Source organism: Equus asinus, chromosome 21, assembly GCF_041296235.1.
Source record: "Equus asinus isolate D_3611 breed Donkey chromosome 21, EquAss-T2T_v2, whole genome shotgun sequence".
In the NCBI taxonomy this organism is placed as follows: Eukaryota; Metazoa; Chordata; class Mammalia; order Perissodactyla; family Equidae; genus Equus; species Equus asinus.
The window spans coordinates 25,880,043-25,896,802 of record NC_091810.1 but is presented as its reverse complement, the minus strand read 5'-3'; the positions used below and the strand labels follow the sequence as shown (position 1 = coordinate 25,896,802).

Below are 16,760 nucleotides of genomic sequence, written 5' to 3'. Positions count from 1 at the left end.
CTGTGGTACTTTTCATCTTCTTACAAACTATATAATTCACTTATTTGTTATATCTATAGTTTTTTTTCTGTCTTTCTCTTCCTCTAGAAAAGAAGCATAAATGAGGGAGAGATGTCACAAATCCTAGAACAGTCTTGAGAACTATAGGTGTTCAATAAATATTTATTGATGGTGAAAGGATCTTGTCTTGACACTCCTTATTTCTCAGGGATAAATTCCATCCTGAATTCCTTGCTCTAAAATCTGAATGTTTTCAATTTTTCAGGGTTTAAGCTTCTTAGAATACTTTGTAATAAAAAGCATCGAAGGAAAATAGCAAACTTCTAAATCCTGTCACTTCTCTTATTTTAGGGTGTCGTAGCTATTTATTTCTAATAGAGAATTTCTTACTCTGCTGGGGCGGGGGCAAATGTAAAGCTTTGTGAAAATCCAGGACTTCATGGAGAGAACACACTGTTCTGGTGTTTTCATCACAATACCAGAGGATGATTTACGTATGCAAAAAGTGCTTATTCAATATGCATAAATATCAAGTTATTTTCACTTATATCTAATAACGGGAAGGAAATTGTGTTTATTATTTTTAACCTTCATGAAATATCCACATCTCATTTTAAGGGAATTTTGTGATCTTTTACTTCTTTGCCATTGTTGAGAACCACAATCGGCAATATAAGTAAACACACACATACATAATAACACAAATATGTACATTTAAAACATAACACGAACACAAAATGTTTACAGTATAAATAAAAACATCTTTAGAAACGTGACATTATTGATCTGTGATGTATGTTTATTAAACTGTGGGATTGCTGTGCCAATACAGTTCTAAGATAAGTCTATCATTAGCATATCCTCTTAACTAAACTACTGTCTCTAATTCCTTTTCATGTAGAAATGTAAAAGGTATCACTGCCAAGGAATTATCTTACAATCTACGAATCTGAAGCTTTAATCTGAGAAAGAATTATAGTACTATGCATTGATTCAACCATTTTCTTCACTATTATGAGTGTAGCCATCTGGCTGTTTGTTAAGATAATTTAATATTTGTGTGTGTGTGTGTGTATTTTCTCAACTATAATGCTCATCTGATTATCATTACAGAGTCTAATATAATTTTATCTCTCAAACCAAAATCAGCATATAGTGACCTTACTGGTAATAGAGTGGTAAGGAGCAAATGAGAAATTTCAGTAAAGCTGATAAAACAATCATCTCTCTTTGAATTTACTTATCAGCCTCAGTCATGCAAGAAAAGTTGTTGTTAGATAACACATAAAAAGATAATAGTTACAAGTGTAAGATATTTTCCAGCTTAGTTTTTAGCTGATATGGCTTATCTACATTAAGAGGATTCTGAAGTTATCTGCACTGTATGTCGGAAATTTCTATTTCGCTAATGCAGCAGGATGAAGCAATTTTCCATTCAAACATTGGGAGTGCAATTAGCACCAGCCTTGCCAGAGCCTCGGAAGATGCCCAGTGTAATTTGAGGACGTGTTCCATAGGCACAAACAGGAAATCAAAAGGAAGGAGAGTTTGTGTCTTCATTTTGGAGGACTTGGATTAAAATCACGATGTGTACATATACTAAGAGGTATATGAAAATCACATAAAAGGGGAAATTATTTTATCTGGCATTTGGAAAATTATTAAAAAGCAGAGTAACAGCAGGCTATAAAAATGATCTTGTTTGCAGGCAACATTTGTTTTTGTTTCCCCACTGGAGAAGTTTTGGATGTTCAATTATAGGCCTCATTGCCTCAGCATTATTTTCAACTAAAATGTCGGAACTTGGAAAAGCATATCTAATGTGCAAATTAAGTTTATTGCTGCTCATTTAGTTGTTTATTCTTTGTGATAGAAGTCTTTATTATACCAGCATAGAGAGTAGCCTATCCATTTTCTCTAGCAGAATGAGGGTGTTCACTAATATGGTTCCATATTTACTAAGAGACATTCCAAAATGGGTAGATAATTGGAAGCTTTGTGGCAAAAAAGGTAGCTTAAAGGATTTGAGGTGTTGAGCCCAGCTTTATCAAGAAGTCCAGCTTTGTTTAGAAAACCAAAAGTACAATTTCACAGAAATAACAAGACACATTGGAATGTAGTTGTCATATTGTAGTAGTTGAAAAGACCACTATGGAGAAGTCTCCCACTACTGTTAATATTTTCCCCCAAATGTTTAATTCTATACGCCAGTTCTCTGCAAAGAATGATTTAAAGCATTTTAGTAGAAAGAAGATTTTGATTTTAAAATTACTAATGGAAGTATTTTTAGGGTGAAAAAATATACAGTGAATTTTTATACTGGCTAGAAATGAAATTTTCTTTCTCCTTCTAATGTTGAAAATAATGCTAAGTAAATTCTTGAGATTTGAATCCCATAAACTCTTCAAGGAAAAATGTGGAAACAAAGAAACAAAAAAATTCATTTAAATAAACTCAACAATGCCAATATTATTTTGATCTTCATAACAATTTAGCCCATATTCTTTCAAATATGTGTCACATATCACTCAGATAAAATTTCCAAGTATGTTAAGCAGCAGTATGTTTTAAAGTATATTGTATAATATATAACGTAAAAGACAGGTATTAATGAATTATAGATTTGTATCTTTTTTTTTTTGATTGTTCAAGATATTTTTCCCTGAACAGGTTAAACATAACTGATTAAAGTTTGTTTTGCTTATTCTTAATAAAAATAAATGATGTATAAATAGTGGTTTCTGCCAAGTGGAAGAGGCCAGACAGTTGAGTATATACCACTTCTTAACATGGTGAAAAGTACAGATTTTGGAATTAGATCAACCAGCTCTCTCACTAACTAGCAAGAGATCTTGAGGGGTCTGTTTTTGCTTTTATTGCTATTGTATTCTTTATTATTATCATTATTAACTACTGTTTATTAAATACATGCTCTGTTCCAGGCACTGTGATAAGTGCTTTATGTATACCATCTCATTGAACCCCAGAACAACACTTTGAAGCAGATAATCATTATCTCCATTTACACAAGGAAAGACTGAGGCATAGATTGCTAAAACTACTTGCCCAAGGTCCCTGTGTTAGTAAGTGGCAAAACTTTTTTTTTCTTCTTTTTTCTCTTCCAGTAAATTTGTGTGATAATAACTATGTGAGACACTTTCATTAACGTTGTTTAAAGTCCAGAGGGAATAAAAATATAGTAACTTGCAGATATTAGTACTTCCCCCAAAGATTTCAGCTTTCATACCTTAGAGTTCAATATTTGTTTATACACTTTTTCATTTGAAGTAAACTTTACATATAATGAAACACATAAATCTTAAGTGTACTTTTGCTGAATTTTGACAAATTCATATGCCTGTGTAACCCAAAACTCTGCCAAGACATAGACCATTACCATTGCCCTATAAAACTTCCCATCTTGTCCCTTCTTAATGTATCTCTGCCCCAAACCGACTCCTAGGAGCAACCACTGTTATGATGTCTTTGGCATAGATTTCATCAAAATGCAATCAGACAGTATATACTCTTTAGTATTTGACTTCTCTCGCTTGGCTTAAACCACTAGCTATCTACCTTCTGTTTTTATTAAAAATGAATGAAACAAAACAAAACTTTAACCAACAGTAGGCTTAGTCTGTGCAGTAAAAAAGCATCTTGTACTGTAAGTATTCCTGTCTTCAATTTCCCTCCCAAACTTGTGCATACTTGTGCTCTGAGTATTTGGTGAGGAATTGAAAGTTCAGTAATTTTTTCTTGATTCCATTCTGATGCAACTTTCTCGGTCATTGTATTTCTAAACCAGCACAGCAGTCACTTATGTTTTAGTGCCATTTTTTAGGAATAATGTGTGTCATTATGACATAAAAGACCCTCAGAGGCAAGCTCTGTTCTCAGTCTATGGACTCTGAATACTCAAGGAAGAAGTTAGGAAATTCTTTGAAGCCCAAAAGAGGAATGGGATGGGAGGTGAGGTGCTGAAGGGGAAAAATTAATCAAATGAATCAAATTCATCTGATTTTCCTTTTTTGGCTTTTATTTTCTCATTTTGTCACCCCTCATCCCAAAAATGTTCAGAAGGAAACATCCTCTTTCTACTAGGTCCTGTAGCCAGGCAAAATAAAATTTAATTTTAAATTTAAAGATATTTAAAATACTTAAATTTTAAAACATTTGAATTTAAAAATAAAATTCCCTAATTCCATCTCCTATAAAACTACAGAATTCTTCACCCTGATGTTTTACTACAGCCCTGCATGAAGTGGCAATTGGAGGACTGAGTGAACATTACCTATCTATAAGAAATATAAATATAATGCCATAAATAGTCATTGCCTATTATGTATTAGCAGCTTTGAAAGTGAGTAGTTGGCAAATCTAGTTCATTAAGCAGATCTACAGTGCACGCTCTTTTTAATAGATGTCAGGCCCTGTTTTTATTATTTGTTAATATAGAAGATCCGTGTTTACATTTTACATTATTACTTGCTAGGGAATTTTTCAGTGTTACCCTGCACAATGCTTAGGCATGTTTCATCATTTAGACAACTCAGATTTTAGACAATTACTTTCTCTAGATGGTTCTTCATTTGTTTCATTTACTCTGGGGTTCTTGGTAGTTTTTTAGTATTTGTTCTAAATCATTTAAATATTGAAGTGGAAGATAAATAGGAGATGGTACCTGCAGGTAAACTGGAAAATATTGGCCTTGGGTACTTCGTGCATTGGAATTAAATTATACTCTGTCTGTGGTGGAATCTAATACCATGTGCTGCATGTAAATTTTAATCTGTAAAACACATCTGAGCAGGTAATCTTGCACTTGGCTAAGAGGATATAAAACATCCTAACTTTACGCAAGTATATGTACAAAAAGGAAAAGTATATTAAATAAAGATTAAAAATTCCTCCATTTCTGACTTGCTGGAGGTAGAGAATTCAAGACTCTATCACACTGATTTCCTTGTTTGTTTGTTTGTTTGTTTTCTCTGTGCAGGGTTTATTTCAGAGTATTAGCTTTAATTTTCCTGTGTTTACTTTCCCTAGAGTTAGTAATTTCCTTGTTTTGTTTGTTTGCTCAGTTTCCTAAGGACTTAACAGTAATTCATTCCTCAATGCTATCTCAATTGTCTCCCTTCCATATCAGGCTGCCCTTGTGCGTGGGAGCGCCGCTGCCTAAACACCATGCCTTTCTCTGCCTTGACATACTCCCTCATTGTGGTAGAATGCATCTTCTAACAATTTTTTGAGAAAGAATTCAGGAGACAGGCAATTTTTCTGAGATCTCTTTTGTTTGAAAATATCTTTATTCTATGCTTACATTTGATTGATGGTTTAGTTGGAAATAGAATTCTAGATTGGAAATCATTATTCTTCAGAAATTTGGAGATGTTACTCTGCTCTGAAAGCAGAAAACACTTCGATTTTTGATATGTTGTTTGTGACATCTTTCTCTCTCTCTCTTTCTAGAAGTTTGTTGTTGCCAGGATTCCACACTTGCATGATGATGTGCCATGGTGTAAATCTATTTTCAACCTTTATACCAGGCATTTGATGAATTTTGTCATGCTGGAAACTCATACTTCTTGATCCTGGATAATCTTCCTGAATAATTTAATAATTTCCTCCATTTCTTTTTCTTAAATCCCTATTATGTGACAGTTAGATTTCCTAAACTGGTACCCTATGAGTATATACAAGTATGTATGTGTGTATGTGTGTATCTATCTATCTGTGTAGGTAGTTTATTATATTTTGTATATTTAGATATTGAGATAGATAGATATGGTTTATAAACATGTATGCAGTTATTCTGTATGTTTTTTGTTTGTTTTTTCCTCCTAGTATTCATTTTATAGCTTTTTTGTTTTACCTTCTGGGAGATTTTCTCAACTTTATCTTCTAGAACTTCTGTTAAATTTTTGTTTTTGCTATTTTTAAAAAATTTTTAGGTGTCTTTTTATTTTCTGACTGTTCCTTCATATAATATCTTGCTCTTGTTTTCTCTGTCTCTAAAAATATTGCTGATAGTTTTTCTTTTTGCTATTTTTCCTGCATGGTCTCTTGTTGTCCCAAACTACTTTATTCTCTTTCTTTGTTTTAATCCTTATCCTTTATTAAGAGGTGTACAAAGATACTCTGTGAATCTCAGTCGCCTGCTCGTATTTAAGAATGGGGTAGTAAAAATCTTTTAGAAATCTCTGATCAAGTTTGAGGGCTTAAGGATCCGATTGGACTTTACGTTAAGATGATCTGGCTGGAATATTTCCTTGGAAAACTCTTAAGGACACTATATTTAGATCTTTTCTCTTGGGCTCATCAGATCCTTAGGACAGCTGACCCCTACCTCTCACTCCTGGTTTGCTGCCTGGAGAGAAAAGGCCCAGCAGCTGGCATCCTCAGAGCTAAATGAGATTGGATCTCAGCACTCCCTATGTACGTGTTTCCTCAATTCTCACCTTTTCAGTAGGACTCTCCCATCTTCAACTAAGCTCGGTGACTGGTATTTCAGAGACTCTCTTTTCATATCCTCTCAGAAGCATAATTTGCTGGTCTTCTGTTGATATGGGAAAACGCTCTAGAGACCAAATTGCTTCCTATTCATAAGGTCCAAAAGGAGGGGTTGAAATGCTAAATAAATGAATTTTCTTCTTAGCTTTCCCCACTGCCAGCATAGGATTGAGCTTTATGACAACTCAGCTAGAAATCATTCAACTTCATTCCAGTTTCTCAAATTATGTCTCCCCTTTTGATCTCTGTTTTGATAGATTTATGTCTTAGAAAAAATTTTTTTTGGCAGCATTTATTACACATTTATAAAGAACTGAAAATAAATACTATTTAATCTCTTATCTTCTTCAAGATATTGTACATCCTGTTTTTTACTGTGATACTATTTTTCTCTACTAATATTTAGAAAAAGTCAAGTTTTAGTTATTTCTTGTTTAAACAAAATTTATCAAGTAATCAAGAAAGCACAATTTGGGAGATAACAGGTCATGAGTTCAAATCTTCCACTTGTGTACCAGATATGATTCCCTCTCAGATTCAGGGATGTCACTCCAACAGTTCTTTCTCTCTCTGTCTCTTTCATTTTTATTACCCCCTCCAACACATCATTCCCATCAGCATAATTGTATATTGTTACTTTCATCATTTGAAAAAAAGTCCTTTTCTGACCCTGCTTCTCCTCCAATTACTGTCGTGTTTGACTATTCTCGTTTATAGCAAAACTGTTTTGAAAAGTAGTCTATATGAGCTTGATTTTCCAGTCCTGGTCAACTCTGTTTTCAATTGATGAAAGTAGGCTTTTTCCCTACCATTTCATCAAAACTGCTCTTAACAAGGTGACTAGTAACCATGATCAGTTCTCAGTCCTCATCTTACTTAACATGTCAGACTGTTGATCACATCCTTCTTGAAATACCTTCCTTATTTGGCTGTGAGGGCATCATATTCCTCAGGTTTTTCTTTTACTTCTTGAGTCACTCCTTTTCAGTTTCCTTTGCTTGTTCCTCTTAATCCTACCAATTTCCTAAATTTGGAGTGTGCCAGGGATTTGTCTTTGAATTTGTTCTCTATTATATCTACTACCACTCACTTGGTATTTCATCATTTTAAATATCATCTATAAGCTAATTCCCAAACTGGTACACTCAGTTCAAATATCTACCCTAATCCCAAAATTCAACTGCCAATTTTTCATCTCTACGTACCAATTTACTACATTTTAATATTGTCTCCCTAATTCCTACTCCCTGGATTTGATCCGGCTGCAGCCTTTTCCCACTATATTGATGACAATCTATACTAACAGTTGCTCAGGCCAAGTCTTTGTAGTCATTTTTACTTTTTTCTTTCTTTCAAATCCATATCAAATTGTCTAACAAATGGCCTCAGTGTCAAGATACTTACAGAATCTAATCACTTACACCACTTTAATTACCAAACTGTAGTTTAACCACCACCCTCTCTTTCCCAGAGTATTGCTCTAGCACAGAGGTGCTCAACCAACTTGATTTTGCCTCCCACGGGACATTTGGCAATGCGTAGAGATATTTTTGGTTGTCACAACTGAAAGATGTACTGACATCTAGTGGGAAGAGTCCAGAGGTGCTGCTAAATATCTTATAATTCACAGCACAGCCTCCCCACCTCACTGTGAATCCCCCCACACATGCATGCAACAAAACATTATCTGCTCCAAAATGTTAACAATGTTGAGGTTGAGAAACTCACCCATAGCCTCAAAAGTATTTGTCTTGATTGCATCTTTGTCTCCCTTCTAGAAGCTAAAATGTTCCTATTAAAATGTAGATGAGATTTTTTGCCTCTTATGATGGAAATCCTCTCATGGTTCCTTAGTTCACTGTTGTTTCGTTTGTTCAGTATTATACTTATGTACATCTGGAAGAAGGTAACGGTTCAAAACTAATTAAATGGTCTTGAATAAAAGATTGAATAAGCTATTAATATATTTCTATGTTAAGAGTTTCTACTTCGGTCTAAAGTGATACTCACTTCTTTCTCCAACTGACATCAATTATCATACTGTTCAAGCTATTATCTAAAAACCTGCTGATAAATGGCCTAAATATTTCCAACTCTACGTACAATCTATTATTAAACATTAATAATATTGGAGAAACTTCTGCCCTGACTAGTTGAAGCAGCTTTATCACACCGATATCAACCTTTTGTTAAAATATTGTTAAAAATTTTTTTAAAATATTGTTAAAATCTTTTAAAAATAAATAAAAATAGTAGTTTGAGGGAATTATGACAATAACCTAGGCATTTGTAACTTGAGAGACAATGTTCTGGAGAAAGGCACAGATAGATGAACCCCATATTCCCAAGATTTTCCTTCTCCAGAAATTTGTCAATTCCTAAGCAGTAGGAATCAGGAAAACAAGAAACCAAACAGAAAATGGAAAACATATCAAGGAGAAATTTTGGTAGCCTCACAGTGCAAGGAAGACAAAAATTTGGCTCAGAATAAGCCAAATAGAATAAGATCCTCTAAACAACTCAATCTTGAATCAAGAAACCTAAAGAACTATGTTGTAGTAATAAAAAAAAACCAAAATTGACCAGTACTTAAAATGACTGAGATTCAGACCCAATTCATATCAATTCCTAACTGCACTCAGCTTTTTCAATTGCTTGCTTAAAAAAATAAATCTTCTGGGCAAAATATAACAAAATAAAACCCTTCACATTTTGATCTACAGAACCTGACATTCAATAAAATGTTACCAGAAGTAGCTGGAGCCAGGACCAAATGACCAAAACCCAGAGAAAAATCAGACAATAGCAACAGGTCTCAGCTGATAGGGATATAGAAGTTATTAGACAAGGGTTTTTAACTAATTGGGATTAATATGTTTAAAAAGTAGATGACAAGATGGAAATTTTCAGAAGAGAAATGGCATGTATTAAAAATCAATTGGAAGTTCTAGAACTGAAAAATACAAAGCTACAATTAAGAACAAAATAGATTGGTTTTATAGAAGAGAAGAGCAGAGAGGGGAATAAGAAAATGAGGAATGAGTTATATTTGAAGAAATATTTGCCACGGACTTTAAAAAACTGAAAATGACAGCAGCCATCCTATTCAGGAAATTATATGAGCCTTAATTAGGATAAATACAAAGGAAAATTTAAATAAGCACACAGTCATGAAACCAAAGGAAAGAAAAATCATGCTGGTTTAAAAAAAAATACATTATCTTCCAAAGAATAGCAATGAGACTGGCAGTTGATACAGCAACAGCGATAAGGGAATCCAGAAGACAATGGAACGGAACGGCCTTTCCAATGGGCAGAAAGACAACACCAGTAAGAATTCCGGGCCCAGCAAAAACATCCTCCCAAATGAAGGTGAAATAAAGAAGCTTTTACACAAATAAAACATCAGAGAACCTATCATTTTCAAATCTGCACTAAAAGAAATGCAATGAAAGTTCCTAAAGTTAGAAGGAATATTATCCCAGATTGAAGCATGTAAATAGAAGAATTTAAGAGCAATGGAAAAAGTTAATATGTTAACAGGTGGCTAATTTGAGATTCTGAGGAATTAGGAAGAGGACCAGATTTTAGAAGGATTTATTTCTAATCTTCACAAGTTAACTAGTGAGAAAAATATCACAGAATTATTTCACCTGTTTGAAGTGCTCTTTTTATGCTAGTTTCCTTTATATCGGTATCTTAGCAACATTTCCTGTAATATCATAGACAAATGAAAGCAGAATCATATGTTTGTACAGAGGTAGAAAGGTTTGGTGATTTTTCTTTTTTTTTTTTTTTTTTTAAAGATTTTTTTATTTTTTCCTTTTTCTCCCCAAAGCCCCCCGGTACATAGTTGTGTATTCTTCGTTGTGGGTTCCTCTAGTTGTGGCATGTGGGACGCTGCCTCAGCGTGGTCTGATGAGCAGTGCCATGTCCGCGCCCAGGATTCGAACCGACGAAACACTGGGCCGCCTGCAGCGGAGCTCACGAACTTAACCACTCGGCCACGGCGCCAGCCCCTGGTGATTTTTCTTATACATTTGTCCATCTTTTGAGATGAGTCGATAATTTCAGAAACACCTGAGCACTTATTATTCTGAAGAGTGACACTGAAAGATTATCACAGATGGAGAGTTGAAGGTACAAAAGAAATAAACAAACAAAAAGTGATCAAAATAATATTTTCTAAATAGTCAGGAAAGACCAATTATACATTGGATTGCCATCTCCTGACTTCTAAAAATGTAGTTAGGGATCTTGTCATGTAATAGTGTGTCTCACCTTTGATAGAAGGAACAAATTCCACTTGTGTTTAAAGAAATCATGCTAAATAATACTGAAAAAAGTTTTGATACTAATTTTCACATCTCCTAAGGTGCTTTGTACCTAAAGATGTGTTCTGGAAACATCATTGCCTTTAAGACAAAGTGATTTTGAATAAGAGTACTCATCCAAAGCATTATATATTTTATTAAACTTTTCCTTTCTACTTCTTAAGAGTAGCATTCTTAGATCAAGCTGTTTTCATATGATTTGTATCTCCCTGAAATAGATTGAAAATGACAAATACTAAAATTCTGTAATTTTATGAACTCTTCGTGAACGTTTGTCATTCATATTTAGGATAATCTTCAAAAACTAGTCAGTCCTCATCATTTTATAACCTGAATGGGAAAGAGCCCTCCCTATTCTGTAGATAAATATTCACTACCCCATCATTTTCCTTCTGTCTTTCTTTTATTATCATTGAAAATCACAAACACACAGAAAAGTAGAGAAAATAGTATAAGGAACTCCCGAGTACTCATTGGTTAGGGTTGATAATCATCAGTTCATATTCAACTTTGTTTCATCCATATTGTCACCTACTTCCCCAACACCCACCCCAAATATCTAGAGGCAAATCACAAATATCATAATTTCTTCTGTAATTATTTCAGAATGTGTCTTTAAATTATAAGGGAATCAGTTTTTAAGACAACAATAAAACCACTTTTCTTATCTTAAAAATTAACATTTCTAAATTATTTAGAGGTCAAATTTATGTGATTTTCTCATAAATATGTATTTACATATGTGCATGTATTTTGAATAAAAACAGACACACATATATGTGCATGTGTGTTTGTGTGCTGATCCTCTTGAACCGTCAAAGTCGTATTTCCAAACATTGTTTCTCAGAATCCCTTATATTCCAAGCTGTATTAAGAGGTATTACATGGATTAAAAATGGATTTTTGTTTTATTATTATTTAATATTCGTTAAAAGTTGATTTTACTACATGGATATGTTCCCTATCTCTTAAGTGTAGGAAGTCTAGAATTGAATAAACTTTAAAAAGTTTCTTTAATCCAGGAATTCTCAGAGCTTTTAATATACTAAAATGTACTATGCAACTCCAAAAGTAGATATAGTATACATAATTAATTACAGTTAAATAACTTTGGAAGTCCATCTTTATTTTTTTGAAGCATTACTAGCCATAACATTTTACTGATTCTAAGCATTAGAGATTTTCTGACAATATATTTTTCATAGCTTGGATTTTTCTTACATAGAAATTTCAGGTTCAAATTTCAAAACCTGAAGCAGTATTTCCTAAGACGTGGTCCTGGACTGACTACATCAAAATCAACTGAAGAAGCAATCTGTTAAAAATCCATGTTCTAGCTTCACCATACAGACCTACTAACTCGGTATTTCTGGTGGAAGCAGAACAATTCACATTTGAAAATGTTCTCCAGGAAATTCATGCTAAAATTTTTTAACTATTGGGCTAGAATTTCTACAAATGCATAAGGCATATGCAAGGAGAATAAAATTATAAGAAATGAAAAGGAGTAACTCTTCCTCTATTTAGTTTCAGAGAAAGAGGCTTAAATAATTTCAAGTTTTGACAAATGATAGAGTCTAGCATGGTCAAATTTCTGCCTTTATAATTTGTTATAATTCAGGCCCTAATGACCTCATGTATCCATAAATACTAAGAAGTGTTTCAGTGTTAATGCTGAGCCTCATGTTATTGCACCTACTCTACTGGTATATACACGCTCCTAGGAAGGGATTGACGAGGTTCCTGTACATACATCCCTCCACTCCCTCAGAGGAATTGGAGTGGCGTGAAAAAAACCTCTCTCATATGAGTTTCTTAAGTTAAAGTGTATACAAAAGAGGAATCTGAACTTGTTAATGGACAAGACTAGTCCTCGTTCTTGCCCTAAAATAACATCATAGATTTTGTATGTTTCTGCTGCTCAAGAACAACTCTCCCTTTCTCTGTAAGTGTGATTTTGTCTCAGTGGGGTATTCAGAGTTCCAGGCTGGAGCTGTGCGTGGTTGTAAAAGTGAATTCTTTAGTGTAGCAATCGCAGCCTTGTGGCAGTTAGAGAGCCACCTACACAGGATTAGGACAGTTCTGCATGTAGTGTGGGAAGAGGATACAGTAGTTATAAGTATTCTTGTCCATGTACCCCACACCCACACAGAAGGGTACTCACAGTGGGAGCTATGCTCAGATTATCATGCATCCCTCATTTTTTGGATAACAAGTCTGCCCACGTAGAAGCTACTTCTTTTTAAATATAATCAGTTTTTTCACCCTACAGATACTGGTATGTCTTTATAACATTCCCTCTGCTTCACACTTCCAAAGCTTGCCATTTTCCTTCAGCAAAAACCCCCTACATTTCTCAATGTAGCATCCAGGACTCATTCCATTGGTGAGCAACCCAGTTGCACAGTATCCTGTCTTGAGAAATGCCCCACGTTTGGTCTTATCCTCTGCTCTCACTGTCTTAAATTCGTAATTATTTTGTCTCTGAACTAGTGTTTTGTAAGTGAAATCTATTGGGACAGTGGAGCCTGTGCATGAGCTGGGTGGCAGCACACGCACACATTTATGGCTCAGCAGCAGCAGCCCATGTACACACGGGCTTAGGCCTGTGCACTAAGCAGGTGGTGTTCATGTATAGCTGTTGGTACCATGTACGCCCATATGCCTTGTGGCAATCAAGAGTGCTGAGGCCCTCAGGAGGTGGGCACATCAAGACCTTGGGCCAGATCGGTGGAACTGATGGTGGCAGCAGCCGCAGAAACTTCAGTGGGTGGCAGCAAGGGCTACAGGAGAACAAGAGATTCAGAAAACAGTCAGTGCCTGAACCCAATGTGAGAGGTCAGCTTGTCCATCTGTCCCCACAGGATGTCCATGTGACATTTGCAGAAATATTAGCTCTTCAGCCTTGGCACCAGGACAGGAATTGTCAATGCTCAGGTGGTAAACTTTGCCTTAGAGTATTACGAAATAAAAGCCTACACGTGGCATCCATAATAAGGCATATCACAGAGTTATTCTAATTCTTCAAAGAGTTTAGTATACATGGTTTTGAAAATTTGTGCAACATTGCAAGGCTAATATCCAGAGGCTTAAAAATAGAAATTAAATTTAAAGATTATTCCATTCAATGAAAAAAAACACTATCTTCATGTGAAGCTGCAGGTGAACTAAATGTTAATGAGTGTTTCCTTGTAATTGAAGATACTGCAATAGAATGTATAAAGAGGCATTTTGTATTATACAGAAATCATTAAGCCACTTTCAGTTTCCCATACAAGCTCCACAAGTTGCAGGATATGTCAGAAGAACATTACATTTCCATTGTCTAAATTTACGTTTAAAATTTAGTTCAGACTTACACAAAATTGATTTGTGGGAAGAGTTAAATCTTTTTAGAAAAAAATTGTTCCATGAGAACCATCAGCTCTGGATGTTCCAAAACACGTATTTCAAAATAATGTATCAGAAATTTATTCCAATGTTGCCACAACCTATAAAATACCCTTAACAATTCAACAGTTGTACTAGCAGAAAGATCCTTTGCAAGGTCCAACATTATCAAAACGTATTTGTGATTTTGAATTTGCCATGAGTGACTGATGTCAGTTACATCAACTGAAAATGAAGTTGCTTAAAACATAAATTCCAATAATCTAACAAATAAATTTGCAGAAACATTATAAAATATAATACACATATTTCTACCGACGGAGTTTTAGATTCTGTCCATATCTTGGCTATTGTGAATAATATTGCAAATGAACATAGGGGCGCATATATCTTACAATCAAGATATAACTTTAATAAAATATTATTTAATGTATTATATAAAATTGACACCAAAAATATATTTTTTTGCAGTTTGTAAGTTTATGTTGTTATTCATGTGTCACTATTACCCTATTACATCTTATAATATTGTATGTCAACTGTACTTCAATAAAAAACAATAACAACAGGATTAAGAGGTACAAACTTCCAGTCATAAAATAAATGTCATGAGGATGTAATGTTCAGCGTAGGGAATATAGTCAACAATATTGTAATAACTTTGTAGGATAATAGATGGTCATTAGTCTCATCAAAGTGATCATTTCATAATGTATATAAATGTCGAATCACTATGCTGTACACCTAAAACAAAAGGTGTTCAATATAAAGCATTTTGCTTTAAAAATATTGTATTGTATATATAGATATATATACGTGTATATATATATGTGTATATATATGTATACACACACACACACATATATGTATATATGTCTTCTTTACCCATTCATCTACTGATGGAGTTTCAGATTCTGTCCATATCTTGGCTATTGTAAATAATATTGCAATGAACATAGGGGCGCATATATCTTTTCAAATTAGTATTTTCATATTTGTTTTCTTTGGCTCATTTCACTGTTTGAAACTTGTCTACGTACAAAATTTCACTGTTTTGAAATTTCTTTATGTACGATACTTTTTCACTATAATTTACCCAGACCAGTAATTCTTAAATGTAAATTCCTTGAAATGTGTTTATTTCAGTTAATGCATATCTAAATTCAATGTATGTCCAAGGGTTTTTTATGGTTGCTGAATTGCCGTTTTGGTCAATTCTTAGCACTCTAAAATTGAAACTGTTTATTTTATTGTTAAAAAAGTAGTTAAAAATGATCTACCACCATGAGTCTCCTTTAATCAGAAAAATAGAGGATTCTTGAGTCCAACTGGAAGACATCTGGAATTTCCCTTAGAAAGTTTGATCAATGAAATGCTAGGACTTGTAGAATGAAGTTTGACATCGAGACTGATATTTCTATAGAAGGGTTTTTATGATAGATATATATCCTAACATTGCAAAACCAGCATGAAAAAGGAAAAATGTACTTTTCTCCTGTTCATGTTGCACCTTTAGCTAAAACGGAAAATTGTTATCACCACTATGTCAGACATAGCATAAATATCTTGCATTCACACATAAATATAAGCTTATGATATAAATCTCTACATAAACTACCATAGTTATGATCTTAGAAACATAATTTGTCTCATAGTGTATGAAAATAGCATAAACTATTTAGAGCTATAACCTGTGTATGAACTGTAATGGTTTGGCTGGAATTTTAAAATAAAAATGATGTGGTATATTCTCTATGTATAGAATATTGTCTTTTGAGGTTTACAGTTTTTATAAACTATTTTTATATAAAGAATGAATAAAATTGTCTTTAATTTTATCACAAGTAATAAGCTACACTAATTAATGCAGAAATATTTGAAAAAAGGGAATAAAATTTTTCATATTAAATATAGTAGAACTCCAGGTGGTATTTATACAACTTCAAACAATTACAAAACCATTCAAAGTATGTGTTTTATAGCCATATACCAGTATTTTATAAGTTTTTGTAATAATAATATTTTTTCTCAACAGAGAGGACTGTTATTACCATTCCACCTTCCAAAATGGATGTTACAGTTGGCGAGAGTATAGTGCTACCATGCCAGGTGTCCCATGACCCCTCCATTGAAGTTGTATTTGTGTGGTCTTTCAATGGAGATGTCATAGACTTAAAAAAAGGAGTGGCTCATTTTGAAAGGATTGGAGGAGTAAGTTGCTGAAATTTTTAAGTGCTTAATAAAATGAATCAAGTCTTTTGCATAAATCAACATCTTTCATAATTCTTCTCCCCATCTTTATTTGCATGGATAATCACTGTGTGTTTATGAAGCTGCATCTGTTTTTATTTTGTTTTATGTTTTTCGTAGAAATGTTTGTGTTCCAGATGCATTTATCATAAAGGGAATAATAAAAGAGATCAAATATGAGAAACTACAATGATACTAGTGTATCTCCTAATTTCAGAACTGTTTCACATTGAGTATTTATCCAGTCGTAAAAAAATAGGACCTGCTAGCTATAAC

At 33.7% G+C, this 16,760-nt stretch overlaps 1 protein-coding gene across 1 annotated transcript in view; it reads left to right on the top strand.

Moving 5' to 3' along the window:
• The window catches only part of CNTN6 (contactin 6), a 295,600-nt gene that overhangs the window by 247,284 nt on the left and 31,556 nt on the right, over positions 1-16,760 (top strand). The window contains exon 13 of the mRNA XM_014843193.3: positions 16,270-16,445. Within this exon, the coding sequence (XP_014698679.2) occupies positions 16,270-16,445 (176 nt within the window). The remainder of the gene's footprint in view (positions 1-16,269; positions 16,446-16,760) is intronic.